The sequence below is a fragment of the Podarcis muralis genome, chromosome 1, assembly GCF_964188315.1.
Source record: "Podarcis muralis chromosome 1, rPodMur119.hap1.1, whole genome shotgun sequence".
Classification (NCBI taxonomy): domain Eukaryota; kingdom Metazoa; phylum Chordata; class Lepidosauria; order Squamata; family Lacertidae; genus Podarcis; species Podarcis muralis.
Genome location: NC_135655.1, coordinates 119,561,799 through 119,587,293, shown reverse-complemented (window position 1 = coordinate 119,587,293; position 25,495 = coordinate 119,561,799). Strand labels below are relative to the sequence as shown.

At 43.7% G+C, this 25,495-nt stretch overlaps 1 protein-coding gene across 3 annotated transcripts in view; it reads left to right on the top strand.

The window, feature by feature from the left end:
- Positions 1–25,495, top strand: part of HIBCH (3-hydroxyisobutyryl-CoA hydrolase) — a 62,820-nt gene that overhangs the window by 26,686 nt on the left and 10,639 nt on the right. For all 3 annotated transcript variants that reach the window (XM_028750450.2, XM_028750446.2, XM_028750456.2), the window contains exons 7-11: positions 7,637–7,715; positions 8,419–8,564; positions 9,557–9,643; positions 12,869–12,927; positions 14,051–14,132. In XM_028750450.2, the coding sequence (XP_028606283.2) occupies positions 7,637–7,715; positions 8,419–8,564; positions 9,557–9,643; positions 12,869–12,927; positions 14,051–14,132 (453 nt within the window). The remainder of the gene's footprint in view (positions 1–7,636; positions 7,716–8,418; positions 8,565–9,556; positions 9,644–12,868; positions 12,928–14,050; positions 14,133–25,495) is intronic.

Genomic DNA, 25,495 nt, shown 5'->3' with positions numbered 1-25,495 from the left:
CGAAAAATACGGTATTTGTCATTACAAAAGAGTGGCCAGGCTTCCCAGGTAATCCAATCAAGTGACCATTAACAGGTAACCTGCCAGACAGGAGATAAAGAACACACTCAGATTTCTGTTGTAGACCGCCTTTTCTATGATGTATCGGGGGGGTGGTCTTGGGCTACACTCCTTCTGTGATATATGTATGATGTTTCTGGGGGTGGTCTTGTACTCCAGGGCGGGCAATTTAAAATGTCTATATAAGGGCAGGCACACCTTTGTTCTGGGTCTTCCTCCTTCCTGTGTGTGAGGGGAGCACCCTGTTACAACAGCTTTAATAAAAACCAGGCTTACTAGCTGCTTTGCTTCTCAATATTCTCTGGTTGGCCTCTGTTATTTTCTCCTACCAATAGGGAACCCATGTAAGGACTCTATACCGGCTCTTGGATACCCCATAAGGGAAAAAGGGCAGATTTTGTTTACAACACCCATAATACTGAAATTAAGAGTCTCATGCTTTACCTACTGGCCTATTGAGGCATTCTTGCTGCAGTGCAGTTAATTTATCCATAAGAATCGGGGGCCATGCCTGTGAGAATTGCATAGTCTTATGGAGCTTTCGCTAATTACTTTACTGGTGTATCATTTTGAACACCTAGTTCCATGCTAAATATAACCTTTAACTGCATCAGACTGTTTAGTGCCAGAATAATGGAATGTGACTGTGTAAATTTAGAAGCACATAGTGTGTGGGAGCTATCATCAGTTAATGGAATAAGAATGCAGGTTTAAAAGATAAGTAGGCTGACATGTAGGTGCTTGAATACTGAATTGCTTTGGACAAATGGATGATGGCACAGGCTAACAAGAGGAGCAAATTTTATCTAACGGAAATAACAAATTTAATTATTAGCAGAATCGCATCCTGCATTTTGTAAAATCCTTGTGGGCAAATGTCACACTGTGTTGATTTTAAGCCCTTTTCCATTTATCGCATAGGTTGCTAAAGCAGACTTTAGTAAAAATGAGCTGAATGACTTGTCACGAGGGCAATATTTAGAGCAGCTCAAACTCACAGATGCGACAAACGCTCAGTTCTTCCTACACCTGCCTAGAAGTTTGCTGCCATCCAAAAAGTAGATTCAAGTAGCTGCTTGTTGATCTCTCTTCTTCCTTCCCTGTTCTGACAGATGTTCTGTGCATACAGATATATAAACTTCCAGCTCTGTGTTCCTGAGGCTTTGTTTAGAGAACCCTAAAATACCCCAGATGTGCTGGAGATTCTAATCCCCATGATAGAATTTGTACAGGATTGACCTGCATACGATTTTGCGCTCACGACTGAAAATGTTGAAAGCAGCCTTGAATCAAGACTGAAAAGGATTGTATCTTTGCTGATGCTGCAGTATATTTCCCATCTGGCATATTGGCTCGACCGTTAAGTCCCTGCAGATATTTATGTATTTATCCTGCAGATAAATGGTGCAGTTAGTTTCCTAGCTAATCTCTGGCTATACGTAGTAATTCCTGGTAATGGATAAAAATGGTGCTAGCCCGTTGATTCATGTAATGCTTGTATTTGTGTAGTCAATCAAACGTACATTGTTCCTCAAGCGAAGAATTCTGTAGATGTGGATGTAGACTTCTGTGGAAGGTTTAAGGCACTGGCAAAAATTGGAATCGCTTGAACAGGGTTTTACATTACTGTAATGTGTCGAATACTTTAATTCTGTTCTTCTTGGGAGTTGGAATAGTTTTTTAAAAAATGATACGGAATGAAATAAAATACGTATTGAAAATAAAGTTTTAGGAAGTAAATTGCCACTCATAATTTGATAGAACCCACTCATAATTCAACAGAAGATGCCTACTTTAATCTTATATGTAGGCAATGTCAGATCAATGTCAGAACTTTAGAGCATAAAGTAGGCCTGGTATTCTTTGAGATCCTAAGCATGCAAATTTTTGTGCACTTGTGTTTTGGCAAGGTACTGTGGAGAAGTGTGTTCATCTCTTGTTCTTGAAGAATTTTGAGAGCTCACCTGCTGCAGCACTTAGACCATGAGTAGACAAAAAACAAAACAAAAAAACAAACAAACTAGGGGCCGGATCAGGCCCAATCACCTTCTAAATCCAGCCTGAGGATGGTCCAGGAATCAGCGTGTTTTTACATGAGTAGAATGTGTCCTTTATTTAAAATGCATCTCTGGGTTATTTGTGGGGCCTGCCTGGTGTTTTTACATGAGTAGAATGTGTCCTTTATTTAAAATGCATCTCTGGGTTATTTGTGGGGCATAGGAATTCGTTCATTTTTTTATTTCCCCCCCAAAATATAGTCTGGCCCCCCCACAAGGTCTGAGGGACAATGGACCGGCCCTCTGCTGAAAAAGTTTCCTGACCTGGGCTTAGACTGACTGACTAGGCAGGACAGGGGAGATCAGGGTTCACATTCCCCACCCCAGCCATGAAGCTGGGTAAGAATTACTTTGGGCCACTCACTCCATCCCAACCTACCTCACAGGGTTGCTGTTCTGGCTGCCTGAGCACTTACAGGACAGCCAAGCTAAAAATAAATCATGTTCTGTGGCCCATGTAGATCCGTTTGCCAATCCTTGAAGTCTGGGCAGCTCAGCTGCATAGAGTGTGGTGCTGATAGCGCCAAGGTCGCAGGTTTGATCCCCGTTTGGGACAACTGCATATTTCTTCATGGCAGGGGGTTGGACTAGATGATCCTCAGGGTCCCTTCCAACTCCACAATTCTATGAATCTATGCAATTGTGGTTTCTGCCACTCGCTGTTACCGCTCCTCCCCTTTTGAACCTATGAAGCTGCCTTATGCCGTGTTAGATAATCTAGCCCAATACAGTTTATGGGAACCCAAGATAATTTTTCAAGCATTTCTTAATCACAGCTATTCCTGATAAGAGGCTCCCTCACATCCAAGGGGCTAATGAGAAGTCCTCATATGTTTAGTTTCATCAATACTGCGCAGCGCCAGGTGATCCCAGGCCATTCACTAGGGGAATTGAACTTTTGACACTCAGCTGATAAGGCATGGGTTGCTCCCTGTTATGCATCAGATTGGAAAAGCAGTTGTGTAGCAAGTCATTGACTTTTGGGGGGATTAGAGCATGGAGCAATACCCACAGCTCCCTCCCTGTTCCGTTACATTGCATTAGTCTAAACCCATAAACCCGTCGCTTCTTGGCACATTCCCATTTTCGCCTGATTCATTGTGTCCTGCACGTTACCCCTGACATTTACAAAAGTCCTAGCAAATGACAGTTCCCAGCGCAGCCTGAATGGAACGATTTGAGATTTTTCTCAGTTTGTGTTGCAGTCTGCTTCCCACCAGATGTCAATGAGAGACATATTTGTTGGCATCTTTCACAAGTAGGAATCCAGCACAAAGTACAAACGTCTTTTTGCCCGAATGCTGAGTCTGGCAGGTGCTGGAACTGACTTGCAGACAAAACAATACATCAGTCATTGAACCTATATTGTATTTCTAGGAGGTGTGCCCCTTCTCTCATTGCCCCACCACCACTAACCCAGGAGTGGGGAACTGTTAGCTCCTACCCCACAGGCCACCACAGACTGATGGGCAAGGCAAGTCCCTTATCCATCACATTTAATCTTTATGATATCACATAATTTATAGGTGTGTTTTTCCATCAACCTATCAAAATCCCTTGTGGGGTTCTGAAGCTTCTGCTGAGGGATGCCAGAAAGAAGGCTGTATTTTGAAATGTGGGCCTCTTTCTTGCTTTTTGTGATGGCAATGGCAGCAGCAGCAGCCTTGTTCCCTGTGCAACATTGGAGGTTGAAATGGGGCGTGTAGCCCTCCTGCTGCATATAAAGGGCTTTTGCAATCATCCCTGCTTTTCAGATGCAAGGAGAAGCGGTGTGTGTGTGTGTGTGTGATCGCAGTGAGTTTTCAGAGCCTCCTTTCGGAGCATCTTCAAAGAGCATTAAATGGAAATCTCCCTCCTTGAGTAGGCGTGTTCCTAAGACCTGCCCCTTTCCACCTCATGCTGCTGCTACAGCCAAATGGGTTGAAAAACTGGCCCAGCGGTGGGAAGAGAGGAGCATGGGGAAGAGGCCAGGTGGCTTCAGTTCGGTGGCTTCAGTTGCAGATTGCTAGGCAGCCCGGCGACTGCTTCCAGTCCCCTTCCTGCACTCCTAATATGCAGCAGTAGCAGAAGCAGCAGATCCCAAGCTCACTGGAGAGGAGGAAGGTGGCCAGTAGCAATGCTGGCCAGCCTTGGGCTTTGGATCCTGGGGGCAGGGACCCTATTTTTGGCAGATGTTAGCATATATCATATTGAAACTCTTGATTCTGTGGATAACATTATCAGGTCCTCCTGAAATGGTATTGCCAGAATACTATGGCGACAGAGTTTGCATCTGGGTCTGATGCAGGAGCTGGTCCCTGTTTCGATATGTGATACGGTGATGCTGGCAAGTAAAAAAATCACAATCGAACCTTGTTCAGACCTTTGTTGTCAAGACAGAGGTACTTCTTCATGTGTCTTTACATTAAGTCGGACTCCAGTTATGGATGCTTAATTGCTCTTAATCTCACAGCAGAGCACACTCTTTTTTCTTTAAGAAGAAGAAGAAGAAGAGTTTGGATTTGATATCCCGCCTTTCACTCCCTTTAAGGAGTCTCAAAGCGGCTAACATTCTCCTTTCCCTTCCTCCCCCACAACAAACACTCTGTGAGGTGAGTGGGGCTGAGAGACTTCAAAGAAGTGTGACTGGCCCAAGGTCACCCAGCAGCTGCATGTGGAGGAGCGGAGATGCGAACCCGGTTCCCCAGATTACGAGACTACCGCTCTTAACCACTACACCACACTGGCTCTCTCTTTAAATTAGCTTTCATCAAATAGTTGGTTTGATCATGCATTTGTGGTTCATTTCTTGTTCCTGGCCATATATAGATAGAAATGTGTACGTATTTAAGACCGCTTATCCTTACCAGAATTGCCTTCTATTTAGCCATAGTAAACCTCACCATCCTTCTGCTGTTCACATGATGCGCATCTGGAGACTTGATTGCCTGCTAAAGGGGTTCATTTATGTAGCAGCCTTGAAGTAAGGGAACCCATATCTTCAAATAATCTGGTTTTCCCACAGAGATGCACTGCAAGGGAACAGCGTAAGTGAATTAATTAGCCTTTTATTGTATTTTGAAGGTCATAATCACCATGGGCTCTGGCAGCCCAGTGGAGGTGGTGTGTGCTGGTGCCAGGGGAAGCGAATGTCTCTGCAGATGCTTCGCTCTTGAGGCTGTTCCTCAAGAGCCACTTTAACTTACTGACAGATGTCAGGAAATAGATAGAAAAGGCCGGCGCAGCCTATGTGTTGGCTTCTCTAGATAAAAACTTCAAGCAGCGTTGATTGGTTTAATTATTACTATTTTATGTAGATTGATTTGAAACCCAGTATTTCCAAAGCACAACTCTCCTTTTTAAATGATGCTTCATGGGCAGTAGTAACAGGCTCTGTTCCAACTCCTGCCAACCTAGCAGTTCAAAAGCATAGCAGTGCAAGTAGATAAATAAGTATTACTGCAGCAGGAAGGTAAATGGCATTTCCATGCGCTCTGGTTTCTGTCACGGTGTTCCGTTATGCCAGAAGTGGTTTAGTCCTGCTGGCCACATGACCCGGAAAGCTGTCTGTGGACAAACGCCGGCTCCCTCTGCCTGAAAAGCGAGATGAACCCCGCACCCCATAGTTGCCTTTGACTGGACTTAACCATCCAGGGGACCTTTACCTTACCTTTTAGTAACAGGCACCATGTTAGCAGAAGCATTTGTCCTGCATGCGTGAAAGAAGTGAGATCTTAAGATGTTGCATACCATTGGCTGTTCTTTTATAAGCACTTGTAGTTAAAAAGCATATATTTGTTATCTGCTACCTGATGAAGATGCTGGTGCTGATTATATTTTATTATTTGTACCCCACCCATCTGACTGAGATGCCCCAGACACATTGGGTGGCTTCCAGCATATACAGAAACATAATAAAACATCAAACATTAAAAACTTCACTATGCAGGGCTGTCTTCAGATGACTTCTAAAGTTTGTACAGTCGTACCTTGGTTCTCGAACGTTTTGGCTCCCGAACACCGCAAACCTGGAAGTGAGTGTTCTGGTTTGCAAACTATTTTTGGAAGCCAAACATCCGACGGGGCTTCCATGGCTTCCGATTGGCTGCAGGAGCTTCCTGCAGCCAATCAGAAGCCGCACTTTGGCTTCCAAATGTTTTGGAAGTCGAACGGACTTCCAGAACGGATTCTGTTTGACTTCCAAGGTACGACTGTATCTCCTTGATATCTGACCTAATGAGGGGCACCTTCTTAGTTGATTTTGAAACGCATACAATGAAACAATTTTAAGCTTGCAACCCTCATAAAACGGAGCTATCATGCACTCTCTCAGAGGTGAAGAAAGAGAGTTGATGTTGACTCAGCTGCTGGCAGCCATATTTGTTTTGGGCGGGAGCAGGCATTTGGCTCAAATGCAAAGGGGAGGACATAGGGTTAGGCGGACCTGTGCGTCGTTCAGAAGGCTCACCGAGGAGAGGGAATAGTGCATGTTGGTCCCATCGCTGCCAGTTAACAGTCTCATAGCTCACTGTGTTGGTCTGTTGAGTGTGTGAGGTCAGGGTTTTCCGTGGAGTCCTGGCTCAGCCAGGAGTTACAGAGGAACTGAGTGGTGGCGGAGTTGAGGCCGCTGCTGGGAACATCTCCCAGCTTCTCAGGAAGCCCTGCCCGTTCTTGGAGAAGAATAGCTTTTAAATGTGTATTTGAAGGTAGCTCCATATTAGAGGTAGCCTCTTGCTACACCAGGAAGACAAATGGTTTGAACTTCCACTAGCAGGGAGAAAGCCATATTAAGTGGACAAGCTTAATATGGTCCCAGGTTGCTTGACAGGAAAGTAGTGCCATCAAGTGAAGTTACGTTACCAAGGAAAAGGAGAAGAGCAATCATAAAAATGTAAAATGCTTGGAATCATTCCATTGATGGTAGTTCTTGTAATTGAAACAATAATTATTATTTTTTTGGGGGTGGTATTCTTTGCATCACAACATGGTTGTTGCATCTTAATTCCACACGGGTTCCGATCTCTCCACTTGGCGACATAGCTAACTCTCAGCCTGGCCTAACCAACTCACAAGATTGCTGATAACAGCTCAGTGAATGCTGTTGGCTGGAAGCAAAGCGGAATTGTTTCCATCATGCCACTCCTTTGCCTCAGGGGATTTTGGAGGAAGTTGTTAACTGGAAATAACAAGGATGGGGGCAGAAGATGCTACCTGGCTAATTCTGATTCTGTATCAATACTGTGTGATTTTTGTCCTTGTACTAGTTTGGGGTATAATGTTAAGTTTAGATTATTATTATTTTAAGCTTCAGTGAACACCTCTTGGGGCTGTAAAATGGAGTATATAAGGATTTTAAACAATAGCTAAAAAATACAGGGGTTGGGGAGAGCCAAGTATGCCATTTTGAAGAAAAGGAGGTATATGAATAAATAGACTTTGATAAGCAGTTGATTTGTGTTTGTAAATGCGTGTGCATACCGGTATGTTGCAGATTTTTAGTATAACTTCTGCCTTTCCGTTTTTCTTTTTCTTTTTGGTAGGGTGTCGGTGTGTCTGTTCATGGGCATTTCAGAGTTGCTACAGAGAAGACGGTTTTTGCAATGCCAGAGACAGCCATAGGTAAAGACTGCATGTTAACGTTTTCCATTGTGCTACCTTAAGACTTTTGATAAAGAAGCAGTGGGGTGTAGCAAGTTAAGATTGTTGACTTTAGCGGGGAATGGGTTCAAATCCCTGCCTTTGCATGAAGTTTGCTGGAGATCTTGGTTACAGTCTTTCAGATGGACCTGCCTCCATGTATGCTGTTCTAAGGTCAACGGAGGAAGAAAAGTGGAATATAATGTGTTTATTGTAATAATATCACTACCCCCCACCCCGCTGCAGGATTTCCAAAGACCTTACATACAGGTCTTTCCTGGTGGAAAGGAGAGGCAATTTTTGATCATTCATGGAGGGGTAATTCAGGGTCTGAACCAAGACATTTGCAAGAAGAAAGGGCAGTGTGAGGAATATATACAAGAAGAAAACATAAAGTCCAGGGTCAGCATCATTCATAAAAAGGTGTAGTTTTGCCAATTAAAACACAGGTCTATGAAGCATAGTGGCCATGGAAATCAGGCAGTAGCAGAATGACTGAGCATTAATGTGTTTTTTGGTAGTGAGTGAAAAAAGGAGGCAGAGATCTTAATTTCAGATGAAAGTGACCAGCTACAAGGCCTAGGGAAGGTTTGGAAAAGACAAAAGAGCAGCAGTATGTTTTAATGAGAGGAATAGTTTCCCACCTTCATAATTTTAATTTTAATTTTGCTTTCTTCAATTGTAGGTCTTTTTCCTGACGTAGGTGGAGGCTACTTCTTGCCAAGGCTTTCAGGGAAGCTGGGATATTTTCTTGCCATGACCGGATTCAGGTTGAAAGGAAAAGATGTTCACAAAGCGGGAATTGCTACTCACTTCATAGAAGCAGAGAAGGTAAATCTACCTGAGCAGGTACCTGGCCATGCTGTAATCCTAGGTGAACACTGGGGCCTAGCTTGGGGCTGCTGGATTTGGGGGGGGGGGTCTTCTCAGGCATCTTTTCGCTTCCTGAGAAGGAGAACAAGTCCTCCTTTCCCCTGCTAATGCTTCTAGAGGTATCCTGGCTCTCAAAACAAATTTCCAGGACACATTGCAACACTGAATTAGGCACACTAAGGCCTATTTATTTGAGTGGACTTTAGCACAGCCTACTCTTAAGCTACACTGAGACTTCAGAGTTATGTGGCCTTGTATAGAGTTCTTCCTTTTAAAAAATATCCTGGCTTGTTCTGAAGCTGTTAATTGTAGTTTCCTGGTTCAAACAGGAGATGATAATAAATGGAAACTGGATTGCACTCACTCATGTTGGCCTGTTGATTAGCGACATGGTAATCTGAACATGGCTACTATACAGTGGTGCCTCGCAAGACGAAAAGAATCCGTTCTGCGATTCTCTTCGTCTAGCGGTTTTTTCGTCTTGCGAAGCAACCCTATTAGCGGTTTAGCGGCTTAGCAGCTATTAAAGGCTTAGCGGCTTAGCTGCTAAAAGGCTATTAGCGGCTTAGCGGCTTAGAAAAAGGGGGGGAAAGCGGGAAAAAAATCGCAAGACTAGCAAGACGTTTCGTCTTGCGAAGCAAGCCCATAGGGAAAATCGTCTTGTGAAGCAACTCAAAAACGGAAAACCCTTTCGTCTAGCGGGTTTTCCATCTTGCGAGGCATTCGCCTTGCGGGGCACCACTGTATTTAAGTCTTTTGATCTCCTTGTTGTGTATTTGTGAAGAAGGCCACCTTCACTTTTGCTGAGAGAAGTGGGAAAAAGAATATGCTTGCTAGCGGGGGTTGCCCTACCCCATTTGATAGCCACAAGTTCTTTGCAAGAAAATATATTTAAATTATATCAGCATCTCATGAAATAATGCATTTGGCAATTGTATTTTCGTTTGCAGATGGCTGCCCTAGAAAAGGATTTGACGGAATTAAAGTCCCCATCGAAGGAAAATGTTGCTGATATATTGGATTCGTATCACAAGAAGGTAAATGGATAGCTAACAATAATAGAAGACTGCGAAAAGGAGAACCTTCATACAGGACACTGAGTCTCTGTAAGTGTTGCTAATTGATTTCCCCCTCAGCACCTCAGTGGCATGTTATAAAATCAAGTTTGACAATCGATCATAAACTGCACCCACTTACGGCCTATTCTCTTTGCAGTTCTCCCCCTCCCTGATTGTTGCTGTTCACAAGGTCACTTTTTGTTTGAAATGTTGTCAGCTAGAGCAGCTGTTGGTGTCAGAGCACTGAACATAATTTTTGTTTTGTTTTGATAGTGTTCCAGAAACGCTAGTGCTAAAAATTACTTGCTGTAATTGCTAGAATAACATCTTTGGTGTTATTCTTATATGGGACACTTTATGGATTTGCTTTAGTTTTTCTTGCTTTGCCTGTTATCTTTTAAAAATGTATGTGGCTGCAATCCTATACACACTTACCTGGGAGAAAGTCCCATTGAAGTAATAGAGCTCAGTTGGTAGAGCATGAGACCCTTAATCTCAAGGCCGTGGGTTTGAGTACCACACTGGGCAAAAGATTCCTGCATTACAGGGAGTTGGACTAGAGGACCTTTGTGATCCCTTCCAATTTTACGATTCTATGATAATTGGGGCTTACTTCTGAGTAGACATGGCTAGGATTGTGTTGTAAGACGCTAATCTTCTGTTTAACACAGGGGTCTGCAACCTTTAAGACAAAAAGAGCCACTTGGACCCGTTTCCAAAGAAAAAAAAACTGGGAGCCGCAAAACTCGTCATTATAAAAATAACTTTTCGGTCACTTTTTTATTATTTCTTTGTTTGACCCCTCAGAATTACTCCTCCTCATAGAAATAAACGTTAAATTAACAAGTTACCTTTTTGTGTGTGTGTGTGTTCTTCACTCCCCTTCAAAACAGTGACCAGCGTACATGCCCCCTTTCAATGCAGTGACCAGCGTACATGCCCCTTACAATGTAGCGGGCGGGCGGGTGGGCGGGAAGGTGACGTCGGGACGGTGCATGACTAACGCCCGCCCCGCCCCCATGCGACGTCACAGCCGGTACAGCGCCCGCCACAGTGGGGAGTGTCGGGGCCCACAATGCGCCTCCTCCCCTCGCTAGTATCCGCCCCGGAGCCGCGGAAAAGGTGTAAAAGAGCCACATGCGGCTCCGGAGCCGCGGGTTGCAGACCCCTGGTTTAACAGATGTAATGTATGCAAGCTAATGAGTTTCACAGAGTACAGTGGTGCCTCGCAAGACGAAATTAATTCGTTCCGCGAGTTTTGTCGTCTTGCGATTTTTTTCCTCTTGCGAAGCACGGTGTCGGGAAAGTTTTGGAAAAGCTTCAAAAATCACCAAAATCTTCAAAAACCTCAAAAAAGGCTACCACACCACGTGCTATGAGTTGCTCCTCGAAGTCAAGTCGCAACTGTATTAACGGTGTTAAGAAAAAGGAAACAAACTTGCAAGACGTTTCCGTCTTGCGAAGCAAGCCCATAGGGAAAATTGTCTTGCGAAGCAGCTTAAAAAACAAAAAACCCTTTCGTCTAGTGAGTTTTTTGTCTTGCGAGGCATTCGTCTTGCGAGGTACCACTGTACTTCCTTAGATGGAAAGGAATGAAGTCTAACTCTTGCCTCTGTATGCTTAAAATTTTGCTGTCTTCGAAGAAGTCGGACACATGAAAGGTTGATTCTCTTTCTCCAATATGGCTTCTTCTTTCTGCTTCTTTCTGTTCCAGTCTTCTCTGATCAACAGACAATGGGAATATTATTGGAATGAGTAAATTTTCAGCAAATTGGGAGAGAGAATAGTGATGTGCAAGCTGAGCGCTAATGGAGTGGAAGCTGTGCGCAGGGAGCCACCAGAATACAAATGACAGGCGTTAGTTTTTGATCCACAGCTGATGCCGTTGTAACTGAAACACATGTTTGTAGCTTAACCTTGGCCCCTGCAGCGCCAGCAGGTTCAAGGCATTTGTCACGAGCCACAATTTGAACGCTTCATGCCGTGCAGGGCCCCTCTGTTTGGCCGTGAATAATCAATACCAGTCACCTAATTGACGTTCCTTTCAATCGAAGTGTGTATAAATATAGTTCTAGTAGCACTGCGTGTTGCTGAAGATAGAGAAGGGAAGGTTAATTTGCAGGGTGGCAAGGAGCGCCTTTCATACATTGAAATAATGTCACAAGGAGCAGCTTTTACCACAAACAGAGGAGAGGCCTTCTTTAGTTTGTAGGTTTGCTGACCCTGACGACGTGCCATGCTGCATTTGACAAAATTCCCCCTCCTACAGAACATAGAATCATAAGGGTCCATAAGGATCATCTAGTCCAACCTCTTTCAATGCAGGAATCTTTCTGCCCAACGTGGAACGTGAACCCAGAACCCTGAGATTATGTCTCATGTTCTACCAACTGAGCTATCTGGGCATACAGTCGTACCTTGGAAGTCGAACGCAATCCGTTCCGGAAGTCCGTTCGACTTCCAAAATGTTCGGAAAACAAAGGACGGCTTCTGATTGGCTGCCGGAAGCTCACGCAGCAGTCACTTTCAGGTTTGCGGCGTTTGGGAGCCAAAACGTTCGAGAACAAAGCTGTTCGAAAACCAAGGTATGGCTGTATATTATAATGTCATGGGCTCCTAGCAGTCTCCCATCCAAAGGGCTGATCACGTCCATGCCTACTTAAGTGTCACTACCATTGCAGCACCAGAGTTTCTGAGGCCTGTTGTTCTTTATATCAGGCCATCCTGTTCTTTTGTGCACTGTTCTTATACTCCACACTGTGTAAAAGTAGATAAGCTTTTAAAACGGTAGATAAACTTTTATCTTCAAAGCATAGCTAGAATGTGTGAGACACTTCGTTTTCAGAAGCACAAAAGAGACAGCTTTGTGTTCCATCAGCCATTTAAAAGGGATTCTGGAATCATGGACATTGTTTTAGTTACAGTCTGTGCCCACCTGAGGATGCAGCACTGAATGATAAAGTAGTTCAGGGCTTGGTTGTAAATTTGAATGGGAGACCATGCAAAATCAAAATTGAAGTGTAATAAGCAAACCGAGAAACAAAAACAGGTTAGCTATAATTTTAGAAAAGTCGCTTGAACTCAAAATGCTCATTTATTGCATTTCTTTTTTAAAAGAGAAAATAGCAAATAGCTGCTTTGCTGCAATTTAGCATTTGGTATACGGATATGAAAGTTGTTGGTGTGTTCTGCTTTTTGTAACAGTGCAAAGTTGATCAAGAAAAAGAATTCGTGCTTGGCGAGCACATGGACAAGATTAACAGGTACTTACCATTCATTCATGTTTAGCGGGAGCTATGGATTGGGTTCAGTAAACCTTTCGGTTACTTTTTGTTGAGATTCTTGCAAAAATATTTATCCAATAGACCTCTTTTGCAAAAAGATTTATGTGGTGGAGCTCCTTTGATTCAGTAGCTCTTAAATAATTGTGGTTCCTCACTGAGGGCCAAACTGCACATAGCAAAAAGAAACTAGATTTCTTTCTATACAGGCCCGTTGCTATCATGTATAGAGCTATCCCAAAAGCAGGAGGAGCACAGGGGTGGGATCTGTGTGTGCCGAATTCTCCCTCTCCATCCTCCTCCTTTTCCTTTGCAGTTTGTTGTTCTTCCTCTAATACTGGAAGTGAGCTTGGCTAGAGAGGAAGGACCCTCCCTTGGGTGGAAAGCTCAGGGAAGGAGAGAGGATTCAACATCACTGTGCAAACATGAGTTAAATTGTGTGACACCCCTTCCTTCCCCAGTGGAAGTGTGACATGGGTTTGTTAGGCCGGATTCAGTTACTTGAATTTCCAGAAAAACACTGGAATAAGTCAGGTGCTACCAAAATCTTTTTAACTGATTAGTGGACAGAAAGGAATGATAACCATGGCTTGTGTAAGTAATAATTTCCATGCATAAAACCAGAAATGCCTATGAGGATTTTTCTAAAAAAGGTGTTATCTGAATACCACTTTGACCATGTTAATCATTGCTGCCCAGGTAGTTCTTGCTAAAACATGGTGTGCCAACAATTCTTTAGGATTGAGGTACATTGTTTTATATGTTATTGTGGCCTCTTTGGCACAAACATTAAGGATTGTGATTTAATCTCTTAAAATCTCTTTTCAAATGGGAAAAATCTTGCCAAGGACATTTTCTTGAAAGGGTCAAAAGCTTCACATGCTGCCTGGTGTGGCTGTTTTAGTATATCTCTAGCTGATGGTACATGTATTCTACAACTTTCAGGTATACATATAGCAGTAATACCACCAAGTATTATAAATATGTAAATAAGGTATATAGCTTGGGAATATTATAATTGCTTCCAAAAAACCCCTGTAATTTTGCTGACTCTTGACAAAATATTTCTCCTCTTGACTGAAGTGTGATATATTTTCTGTTTCAGCTTATTTTCAGCAAATAGCATGGAAGAAATTGTTCAGAACCTGAAGAAGGATGGCTCCCATTTTGCTCTTAAGCAGCTAGAGGTGAGCTGATTTTTATCTTATTTTAGGGTTGCATATGTAAGCTACCATTTTTAAGCCTGCCATACTGCCGTGAGTGTAGCACAGGGCAAACCACAATACAGTGGTACCTCGCAAGACGAATGCCTCACAAGACAAAAAAATCGCTAGACGAAAGGGTTTTTTGTTTTTTGAGCTGCTTCGCAAGACAAATTTCCCTATGGGCTTGCATCGCAAGACGGAAACGTCTTGCAAGTTTGTTTCCTTTTTCTTAACACCGTTAATACAGTTGCGACTTGACTTCAAGGAGCAACTCATAGAGCACGGTGTGGTAGCCTTTTTTGAGGTTTTTAAAGACTTTGGTGATTTTTGAAGCTTTTCCAAAACTTTCCCGACACCGTGCTTCGCAAGACGAAAAATATCGCAAGGCGACAAAACTCACGGAACGAATTAATTTCGTCTTGCGAGGCACCACTGTAGGATGTATCTAGCTCTGGCAACAGATTTCCACTTGTGCAGTTAAACTTAATATTATTTATTAAATGTATATACTGCCTTTCATACGAGAATCACAGGATGGTTTGCAATATAAAAGCACAATAATACATACCATAGCAACAAACAACCCACACACAGTTTAAAAGACCATAGATTGTTTAATTAGCCAAAGGCCTGAGAGAAGAAGAATGTTTTTGCCTGGCGCCTAAAAGATATGTCATGAAGGAGCCAGGCGAGCCTCTCTGGGGAGAGCGTTTCACAGCTTCCATCTCCTCTCCTTGGCAACGCCCCCCCCCCGGCACCCTCAGAATCTGTTCCAGAGGGTTGGGGGACCCTCTGGAGCAGACTGCAGGAAGAGGAGAGGAAAGTTCCCACTGTGTGAGTAGAAAGCTGCTTGCACAACATAGATACCTTAACTCTCAGGTTTGAAAAATGGCAGCCTACCTGACAGATCCATTAAATAACGTCGTCGTCGTCATCAACAACAATAAACCTTTGTTGACTAATGTAAATAGGGAGAACCAAAATTCCTTGTCACAACAGCTCCAGTGGTGAGTGGTCCACACAATCAAAAGTTATTGTCTATAGAACCTTATATGGCTTGGGTCTAGGCCTTCTGAAGAACCATATCACCCTATATGAGGCAGCTTAGGTTTTGAGATCTTTGGGAAGACTTTCAGTCCTGCCACCTGACAGACATGTTTAGTGAGGACATGAGGGCCTTTTCGGTGGCTACTCCCAGACTGTGGAACTGCCTTCCACAGGAGGCTAGGCTCGTCCCCTCTCTGCTTGTTTAGGCCGGCCTTTGACCACAAACTGGTTTTTGCAGCACGGTCATTAATGGTGGGTGATGTATATTTTATTCTTCTCTTGTTGTGTTTTTAAAAGGTTTTAAGTTGTTTTGATTCAGTTTTTTCAGAGTGTGTGTGTGTGTGAATAAAATTATAACTGATTGGTATGGTTTTTTTATAGCTGTATGTTTTTAATGCAGGTTGTGAACTGACTTTGGGGCCGCACTGGGAGAAAAGTGGGGTGATAAATAAATCCTGGGATCCCCACTTGTTCTCTGAATGGCCCAGTGGCTGGGTTCAAAATAACGGTGTAGCTAGTTCTGTGCACCCACATCTTAAACCTGAATTTCTCAAACAGCACAGCTTTTCTCAGCACCAGTGCTTTGAAGCTAACTATGGTTGCAGACTCCATGGTTAGCATGAAGAGGATCAATGAAATTATAATGCTGCGCCGTAGTTATCCTGGAAAGGGGAAAGGAGAAGGACATTCATGTGTAAAATGTGAGGACCTTGTTAATCGCTAGGAGTTCGAGGATATTTAAGTGTTCACCAGGTCTTAGCTGTCTGCAGTTTTAAAAGTGTACATATTCCACTGATTTTGCGGGATTTTGCTTTCCCTTGTTGATTGGGTCATACTCACAATTTGTAAGTGTTGGTTGGTGAAGAATAGGATTTCAGGTAAATGTGGACTCCGGAGTACTAGTTTGTAAAAATTCACTGGCCCTGATGTGTAAACAAACACATTATTAGGTTTCTAAATCATGACTACAGGAAATTCCCACCTCAGTCCTTTGGCCTCAGACATGCACAGGGCTCTAAACTTGGTGGAGATGATGGGCTTTGAGGGGCTTACCAACATGCCCTCCCACTTCCTTTTGCAAGTTTGTTTACACATGAGGAGGTTGAGCACTCCAGCAAAGCTACTGTCTGAAGCAGGTAGCTAATTTTACTTAAGTTTAGCTACATGATGAGTTGTATCCAGTGGACTTCCTTTCTATGAAAGCTTTGTGACCAAGCAGAGGCTTCCGTGGATAGAAATGAGAGGGAAGTGATTTCCCACGAATTCTCCCTTTCTCTTGCTGCCCTCCAACCACCCACCTCCCACCCACCTCTGGAGGGTCCTCAAAGCCTCTAGAGCAGATTTTAAGGGGTATGGAGGGGATGCAGAAGGAATTTGTGAGAATTTACTTCCTCCCCCAGGGACGCGGGTGGCGCTGTGGGTTAAACCACAGAGCCTAGGACTTGCCGATCAGAAGGTCGGCGGTTCGAATCCCCACGACGGGGTGAGCTCCCGTTTCTTGGTCCCTGCTCCTGCCAACCTAGCAGTTCGAAAGCACGCCAAAGTGCAAGTAGATCAATAGGTACCACTCCGGCGGGAAGGTAAACGGCATTTCCATGCACTGCTCTGGTTTGCCAGAAGCGGCTTAGTCATGCTGGCCACATGACCCAGAAGCTGTACGCCGGCTTCCTCAGCCAATAAAGCGAGATGAGCGCCACAACCCCAGAGTTGGTCACGACTGGACCTAAGGGTCAGGGGTCCCTTTACCTTTACTTCCTCCCCCAGTGCAGGGTCAGAGAGTTTTTCTGTCAATGGAAGAACGGTATTGGATTACTTCCCCCTCCCCCTTTAACATTCCAATTTAATTTTGGATGAAAACCACAAAACGCTACTCTGAGGAAAGCTTACATTTGCTAGCATTTCAATCTTTAGATTTTGTATTATCTCAATTTTGACCCACGGAAACTATAAATATAACCAAATTGAAGTACGCATTTTAACTTAAAGTAAGTGTTTTGAGTGTTTATGTTTATTTAGTCAGGTGTATCTGCAGAGAGGAATCTGTTTCAATCTGGATCAAGGACTTTTGAATGTAATTGTTGAAAATGAGTATGGACCTGTTCAGAGGTATCAAGGGCGTCCTTAATTGAAAAGAGCAGCATGAAATTTTAAATCTCTTCCATAATCAAATGGCGTTTATTCAAACGATTGAGAAATTTGGGGCTGTTTTTAAAAGTAGCTGTAGCACCAGATTTTTGCTTGGCTTAGGTGGCAGAATCTATTAACATGTGTAAACATCTGCTGATGGCACACGTGTAAAATTGCTGTTTGTCTTGAATCACGCAGCCAAAGGCAGCAGGTGTAAAAACACTGCTGGATATAGACTTGGTATGTTAGAGGGGGAAACATTCATTGCTGTGTTTTAAAACTATCAGCACAGTTGATTTGGTTTTCAACGTTTGCTCAGTGTTGCACTGCTGGATGGTGTTTCTGAAGCTGAAATAATGGAGATCAAGCAGGTGAATACTTGTCCCGCAACCTGCTCCAAGAATCCACATTCTGTGTGTCCAAAAGTTATATCACAGTATATAGATTAGGTAATGATTAACTTAGAGCTACTGCTGTTTATTCTTGTTCTCAAGCCCTTCTGTTCTGCAATTGCTGATAAGAAAATTCCTAGACTTCACTAATGTTTTGATGGCCTTGATTTTCTGTTTACCTTTTTTGAAGATTTATACCCTGCCTTTTGATCCTCAGTGCAGCTCACAACAAAAAAAGGCAGCACACAGTGGAACGAACAAAGTGTGTATGCACACAGCAGCCAGCAGCCATTATTCTGCTGGCTGTAGGAAGGGCTTGAGCAAGCATAGGCAAACTCGGCCCTCCAGATGTTTTGGGACTACAGTTCCCATCATCCCTAGCTAACAGGGCCCAGTGGTCAGGGATGATGAGAGTTGTAGTCCCAAAGCATCTGGAGGGCTGAGTTTGACTATGCCTGTGCTTGAGGGCCCTTTCCTGTACTTCCGCAGTCCCTGGGCAAGGGAGAAACAAACAAGCTTACTGCAACTGCTTGGATAGATGTTAGATGGGACTAGGCTAGTCTCCTCCTTGCCACATTGCTCTTCTTGGGAGGCAGATGCCCCAACTTCCCAGTGACCCTGCAGTCCTTTGGCTAACAAATGGGGCCCGTGTGCATTTCCTGGGATGTATGTGTGTGCTGTATTCAGCCAATATATTATTTATTTATACCACGCCCATCTGGCTGGGTCTCCCCAGACACCCTGGGCATCTCCCAACAGAATATTAAAAACACAATAAAACATCAAACATTAAAAACTTCCCTAAACAGGGCTGCTTTCAGATGTCTTCTAAAAGCCAGATAGTTGTTTATGTCCTTGACATCTGATGGGAGGGCGAGCGCCATTACCGAGAAGGCCTTCTGCCTGGTTCCCTGTAACCGCACTTCTCACAGTGAGAGAACTGCCAGAAGGCCCTCGGCGCTGGACCTCAGTGTCTGGGCTGAATGATGGGGGTGGAGACGCTCCTTGAGGTATACTAGGCCGAGGCAGTTTAGGGCTTTAAAGGTCAGCACCTTTAAAGCACCTTTAAACTCTACCATTGAAAAAAAAAGATAAATGAATGAATGTTAGCCTCCCTGTAGCTTATAGAGGTTCACTCCAACTTAGTTTTCGATTAATTTCCACATGTCAATAATGAATCAATCTTTGTTTCTAAAATAACCCTTTCTTTACCGTCGAGAAGGTCTGAGATTGGATCAGGTGGGTAGAGTCAGTTCAAGTTCAAAATAAAAGTTGTCTTTTAGCAGATGCTAATTAACTTAGATGATGATACCTTTAAATCCACGTCTAGACAAAGCCATGCAATTTGTAAGCCTAAGTCCTATTTACTGTCCATTTAATTGAACCAGTAACATGCTGGCTCTCACCCTCTGTTTTTAGGAAAATGAGGTGATGAATAGCTCAGTTAGTAGAGCATGAGACCCTTAATCTCAGGCTTGTGGGTTTGAGCCCCACATTGGGTGAAAGATTCCTGCACTGCAGGGGGTTGGACTAGATGGCCCTTGTGACCCCCTCCAACTCTACAGTTCTATGATTCTATGTAGCTTTGCTAAAACAAAGGTGCTGAAACTGGAGGTCATTCCTGCTGCCCCCCCAGTGAAAAGTCTAAAAGCCTGCAAAGTTTGTTCTCTTTCTCTTTGTGTACACACACCGAGTTGTTAATCAAAACAGCTGTAGTTTTATGCAAACAAAGCAGAAGTTAATAATTGGAGCTTGATATAATAATGCCATTCCTCCCCAGTATAGTTGCCACTGATAAATATAACAGGTAATGGAATATATGCATTGCTTTCTGCCTTTGCAATAAAATCCAGTTAAAAACTAAAGTGTGGGCAAAAAGGTACATATTTTGTATGAATGCACGGTATTGTTTGTAAGTAGTAGCCACTGGCCTTAATTTATTTAAGGACATTCACACATGGATCAGTGGCTGAATCAGGAACCATGTGTGCAAATCTGATTTGTGCAGAAATAGGCCATCTGTGTGGCATCCCCATTTCAGAACTTGTCACATCTAAATACCTTCAAAAATGGTGACTAGACTTGGGTTGGAGTGGCTAGTTTAAAAGCAGTGTTGAACTTCCTTGGAATTATTATAAAATGAGTTTGTTCGGTGTATATTGAAATATGGTTTATTCTGGTGACACACATGAAGAAGTGTTGAAAGCCATCACATAAATTTTTGACACCTGAGCTAATTTTAACCATGCACCTTAGTGGAAAAACAGTGGCTCTGATGTTTTTGCCCTTGGCTGACCAGAACATAACAAAACTATCTATCTATCTGAGTCTGTACTTAACTTAAATCAAATTTTGTTTGGAAGCAGTTTAAAGACAATTAATTTATGTCTTTTACAATATGTGCTACTGGTATTGAAAGCTCACCCAGTACTACTGATACAATTAGCAATAGGCTAAAACAAACCAATCCAAATAAAGTAATTTAAAGTAAAATAAACAGACCAACAAACTAGGGGGTAACAAGGAGCAGTAGCCGTCAAGAGGTCTCTCTCAGAGTTTCCAAAATTCTCTCTGGATAAAAAAATGGCTGTAGAAAGCAGGCAGGAGGCTGTCAGGGTCCTCATAGAAGAAGAGAATTGTAGAAAATCCAGTCTGTTAAAGAGAAGGCCGTGATTCTGTTAGTGGAGACTTGTCTAGCCTCAACATAGGATGGAATTTGGAGCAGTTCGTAAAAATCCACGGTGCCTTTATAGACTCATAGAAATTATTACAATGATTTTGTAGATATGTAAAACACAGCGGGTGGGATTGAATGAATCCCATCAGTGGGAGCCCCAGGCAAGGACTTTTACATGCTGAAGGGGGCTCACCAACCCTCTCTATTATTTGGGGCTTTCATTTCAGTAGGTCAAGTGGTATACCGTATTTTTCGCTCTATAAGACGCACCAGACCACAAGACGCACCTAGATTTTGGAGGAGGAAAACAAGAAAAAATAATATTCTGAATCTCAGAAGCCAGAACAGCAAGAGGGATCGCTGCGCAGCGAAAGCAGCAATTCCTCTTGCTGTTCTGGCTTCTGGGATAGCTGCGCAGCCTGCATTCGCTCCATAAGATGCACACACATTTCCCCTTACTTTTTAGGAGGGAAAAAGTGAGTCTTATAGAGCAAAAAATACGGTAATTCTTTATCTTGTGTACAGCTGAAATATAATAGAAGGCGCTGGTTGTAGACAGGCTCATGCAAAGGTTAATGCCATTAGTGGAGTAGCAATATTGGGATTTGTTTTGCATGTATGGTGTCTTTGAGAAGTTACAACCACTGTGAAAGATATTAGTTCGTACAATGCTTGGATATGTGTGTGCTCACTACAGGACCCAGCAGTTACAGCTCTGGCATTGATATTAAAAAAACGATTTTATATACGTGGGCAAGCAGAGTTGGGATCATTCTCTTGTTCCTGTTATACCCGCTTAGAGACTTCGTTTTGAATAGACATGTTGTGGTTTCTGTAAAATGTCACCTTAAAGTTGGATGCTGATGCTTATTCCATTTTTTAAACTCGCTGTGGTGCAGAGCCGGCATCCATTTATTCCCAACATCTAGCCAGATGAGGATTTTACTATATACCTCACAAGAGATTTGATAAAATTCGTCCCGCTGCTTAATGTAGACGAAATTGTTGTTCTGTGAGTTTATAAGTGGCCACCATGAGGCAAGTGAATAAATTTCGTATTACCATTGCCCAGGCTTTTTTTAAAATTTAAGCTTCCTTGGTCGCCCATAACACATTATGTATTGTCACTCCAGACTTGAATTCAGTTGCTTGCTAAAAAGAAACGAATGTCACTGTAAATATTTTGGACTGGAAAATGTAAAGCTGAGTTTTTGGCTTGACAAAAGTTGGTGGATGACAGCCAGCATGATGTCATTACTGAGCAAGCTTGCAGGGATTTGCCAGTTTGGAGGCTTTCCATTCATATTCCCCCACGGAGGCATTTTTCTGAACCATGGGTATGTGATAGTATTGTTTGCTTCAAGCTAGTCCTCTCACGTATTGTAGCTTTGTCCTAGGAGTTTCCTAGCTTTCATCTTTCAGTTAATAAACACTGTAAACAGAAGAAACCATTGATTAGTAAAGCTGCTGTTTTCCAGGAGGATCCCTTAATCTGGGGCAACTTCAGTTCCACCCCTCCCTTGAAACCACAGCTGTTCATCTGTCATTAATCCGGATACTTCTTTCCTCAATGAGAGGGGAAGCAGGAATTGGGATATGCAGTTTGAGAGTATTGTGATTGGATTGTTCCTGTGTGCCTGGATAATGCTTTGTGCATGCTGAATTTTCAGAGTCCCCCACTTGGTGTGTGCTGGGGTTTTTAAACTTGGTATGCTGTTTCTCGCCAGAATTCAAACTCGCCCAGCAGAAAGCATTTATCAGCACAGTGCTGTAGGAGGCAGACTAATCTCACTTGAGAGATGCATTCTCTCTGGGTAGCTTCCAGTCTTCCTTAAGTTCCACTGACTGACCAGTTTTTCTCTCCATACTGCATTCATTTGCTAGGCCCGCTTATCATTTCCTCTTGGCACAATATCTCTGTTACGTTGCTGCCGTGATCATCTCCAGCTTGCAGGCTTTCCACAGGTATCTGGTCTGCTGCCGCTGTGAGAACAGGATGCTGGACCAGGTGGGTCACTCTCCTGATCCAGTAATCTTGTCATATGTTCTTAAGGCTCAGTGACTCACTTTTCTACAGCGTACCTACCACTGGTGCTCTTTTCGCTTTCAGCATTTTTCTGCTTCCTGTCTACTGTTAGATCACTCCACCTGGAACCTCTTCGGGATTCTGCAGACTGGAGGTTTTCAAACTTGTTAACTCGTCAGGGATACCTTGGCCTGGAAAGTAGTGTGGATGTTACATCATTAAGATCTGAGATGGGCCAACGTACCCTGACAATTTCTGAACCAATCCAAGTTTGCTGACCGTTTTCCTGGTTGCAGCTGTTCGGAGTAACCCCCTTGCAAAATTGCAGGGTGCAGGAGTGGCTAAACCTTGGTCCACCCTATGTTGTTGCACTACAACTCCCATCATCCCTGTCTGTTGGCCATGCTGGCTAGGGGTGATAGGAGTCTGAGTCTAGAAACATTGGGGGCCACAGTTTTCCCGCCCCTCGCATGGGGAGCTTTGAAAGACTGCACCTAGGAAAACTGTGGCTGGGTGCAGGGAGGTAGAAAGTCCTGCCTGGGTGCTCTTATTCCAAGGATAATCAGTGAAACGACGTTTCCAATGATTTCAATAGGGAGAGTTAAAGAGGCTTTCCCAGTAGTGATGTATGGAAGTGAGAGCTGGACCATAAAGGAGGCTGATCGCCGAAGAATTGATTCTTTTGAATTATGGTGCTGGAGGAGACTCTTGAGAGTCCCATGGACTGCAAGAAGATCAAACACATCCATTCTTAAGGAAATCAGCCCTGAGTGCTCACTGGAAGGACAGATCCTGAAGCTGAGGCTCCAGTACTTTGGCCACCTCATGAGAAGAGAAGACTCCCTGGAGAAGACCCTGATGTTGGGAAAGATGGAGGGCACAAGGAGAAGGTGACGACAGAGGACAAGATGGTTGGCTAGTGTTCTCGAAGCTACCAGCATGAGTTTGACCAAACTGCGGGAGGCAGTGGAAGACGTAAGTGCCTGGCGTGCTCTGGTCCATGGGGTCACGAAGAGTCGGACACGACTAAACGACTAAACAACAGCAACAAAGAGGCTATTTTCCTGCAAACAGCTTGGGGCGGGGGATAGTAGCTGGCTGCAGAAGATTCTCTTCTCCATCAACCTTCAGTGGTGGGTTAGTGTTTGCCCTCCACTGGGTGTTTTTGACTTCCAGGGTGGTGGTAAACTCAGAAGTCTTCTTTGACCTGGAGAGATTGAGAGCTCTTCTGATGCAAACACCACAGAGCCCTTAAAGCTCATTCCCCAGGCCTGAGCTTGTACTGCAATTTTTTTGGAGGTGGGGCAGCATTCTCAGGTTGCGGCCAACTTCCTCCATCCCACATTATATGCAGGCCTCTAGGGACAATGCATAGGACAGGCTTACAGCTACCTCAAGTTACCACTTGGCACAGCTTTATAATACTTTCCCAATTTGAGACATGAAGCTAGCCTATACATGCTCCTCATCAATGACTTTTGAAAATTCCTGGTTAGGAAGCAACTGGAACGTTAAAGAGAGGTTGGAAGCAGATGCTGTTAACTGGGGTTTGTCCCCCCCCCCCAAGTGCTTGTTCTTTCCTTGTCTCTGCTATCAAGCCAGCTGGTGGTGAGTCATGTATACAAAACCAGAGGCACAGAACTGTGCTGCCAGTGCTTGCGGGAGTTAGCAGATGTAAGGACGCAGGCAAAATGGGTCACTGCTTTTATCCGCTGGCGTCTGGAGGGAGGGAGAGCCCTGCGCGATCAGGAGCCAGAAACACGCTTGATGCTGAGGCTGGTTGGAAATCTGCCATTTGCCCCTGTGGGTTAAGTATTTGATATCCCCATTGAAAACAGCAGCAAGAGGTGAAACTCACCATCTGCCAGTTCCCATTTTGCGTATCTTTCAATGTTGAATGCTGTTCGCTTGGATCTTTCCAGTTTCTCTCTGTTTCTTACATTCCTGTCATAAGCAGAGGGGCAAGTCACCTTCCTTAGGATCAGGAGGCAGTGAAGTTTTTAATTTGTCTTACCCAAGAGAGGAGATTCATTCCCTGATCTCTGTTCCTGGGTCAGCTAGGAAGCAGGTTTAAGGCAGTTCTTCATTCCTCTGCTCCAACTATCCTCTTAATTATTCTCTTCCCTCCCTAGCTAGGAGAGTTGGGGAGGAAGTGCCAGTTTGAGACAAAGGCTGAAAGGAAGAAGCTCAGTTTGGTCTCCAAGGCTCATCTCTGACTCCTCTCCTCCAGGAGAGGAATGCTAAATGGAGCGCAGGTACTTCACTAAAAGTTCCATGTTCTAATATTTTGCTGTTCCTGAGTGAGGGTAGGGAGTCCCCCACTTGAGGCCTGTTTCAGCTTTCTTCATCCTGGTCCTGTGGATGGGAACTTTCCACTTCCAGAATGTCCCTCTGCTCATCCCCATAAAGGAGATTCACCAGATAAAGACAATATCTCATTTTCTGAAAAAATCCAGCCACACCCACACACCCACGGCTTTTCTCCTCTCATAAATAAAATGTATGATTTTCCTTTAGCAGCTTTGATTAATGATGTACATGTTTTCACAGCAAATGGGGAAACAAACTTGATTTATTAGGCTATGTCAATAGTAGTCAGATGTGCTGGCTGTGTCACATGACTGAATAAAGTAGTAGTAAATTATAATTAATGATACATAGGCAGAAATCCAAAGAACTACTTAAGATGTGCTCAGGGGACGGACACACCTCGCCTTGAGTGGCAGAACTAATTGTGCAGCATTCTGGATCTAGGCTTTAATACTTCTAGAAAGCTTTTCTTCCTAAGTGCTCACAGTGGTATACATCTTAGTAGTTCTTCCAACAACCTTTTGGCTCTTGATTACAAAAAAAAGTGTACAGCCCTTTGTAAGGCTATATCCTCAAGCTTTCTATTGGCTAGAGCTACAGGTAGGTAGCTGTGTTGGTCTACCGTAGTCAAAAGAAAATAAAAAAATTCTTCCATTAGCACCTTTGTTGTTGTTTAGTCGTTTAGTCGTGTCCGACTCTTCGTGACCCCATGGACCAGAGCACGCCAGGCACTCCTGTCTTCCACTGCCTCCCGCAGTTTAGTCAA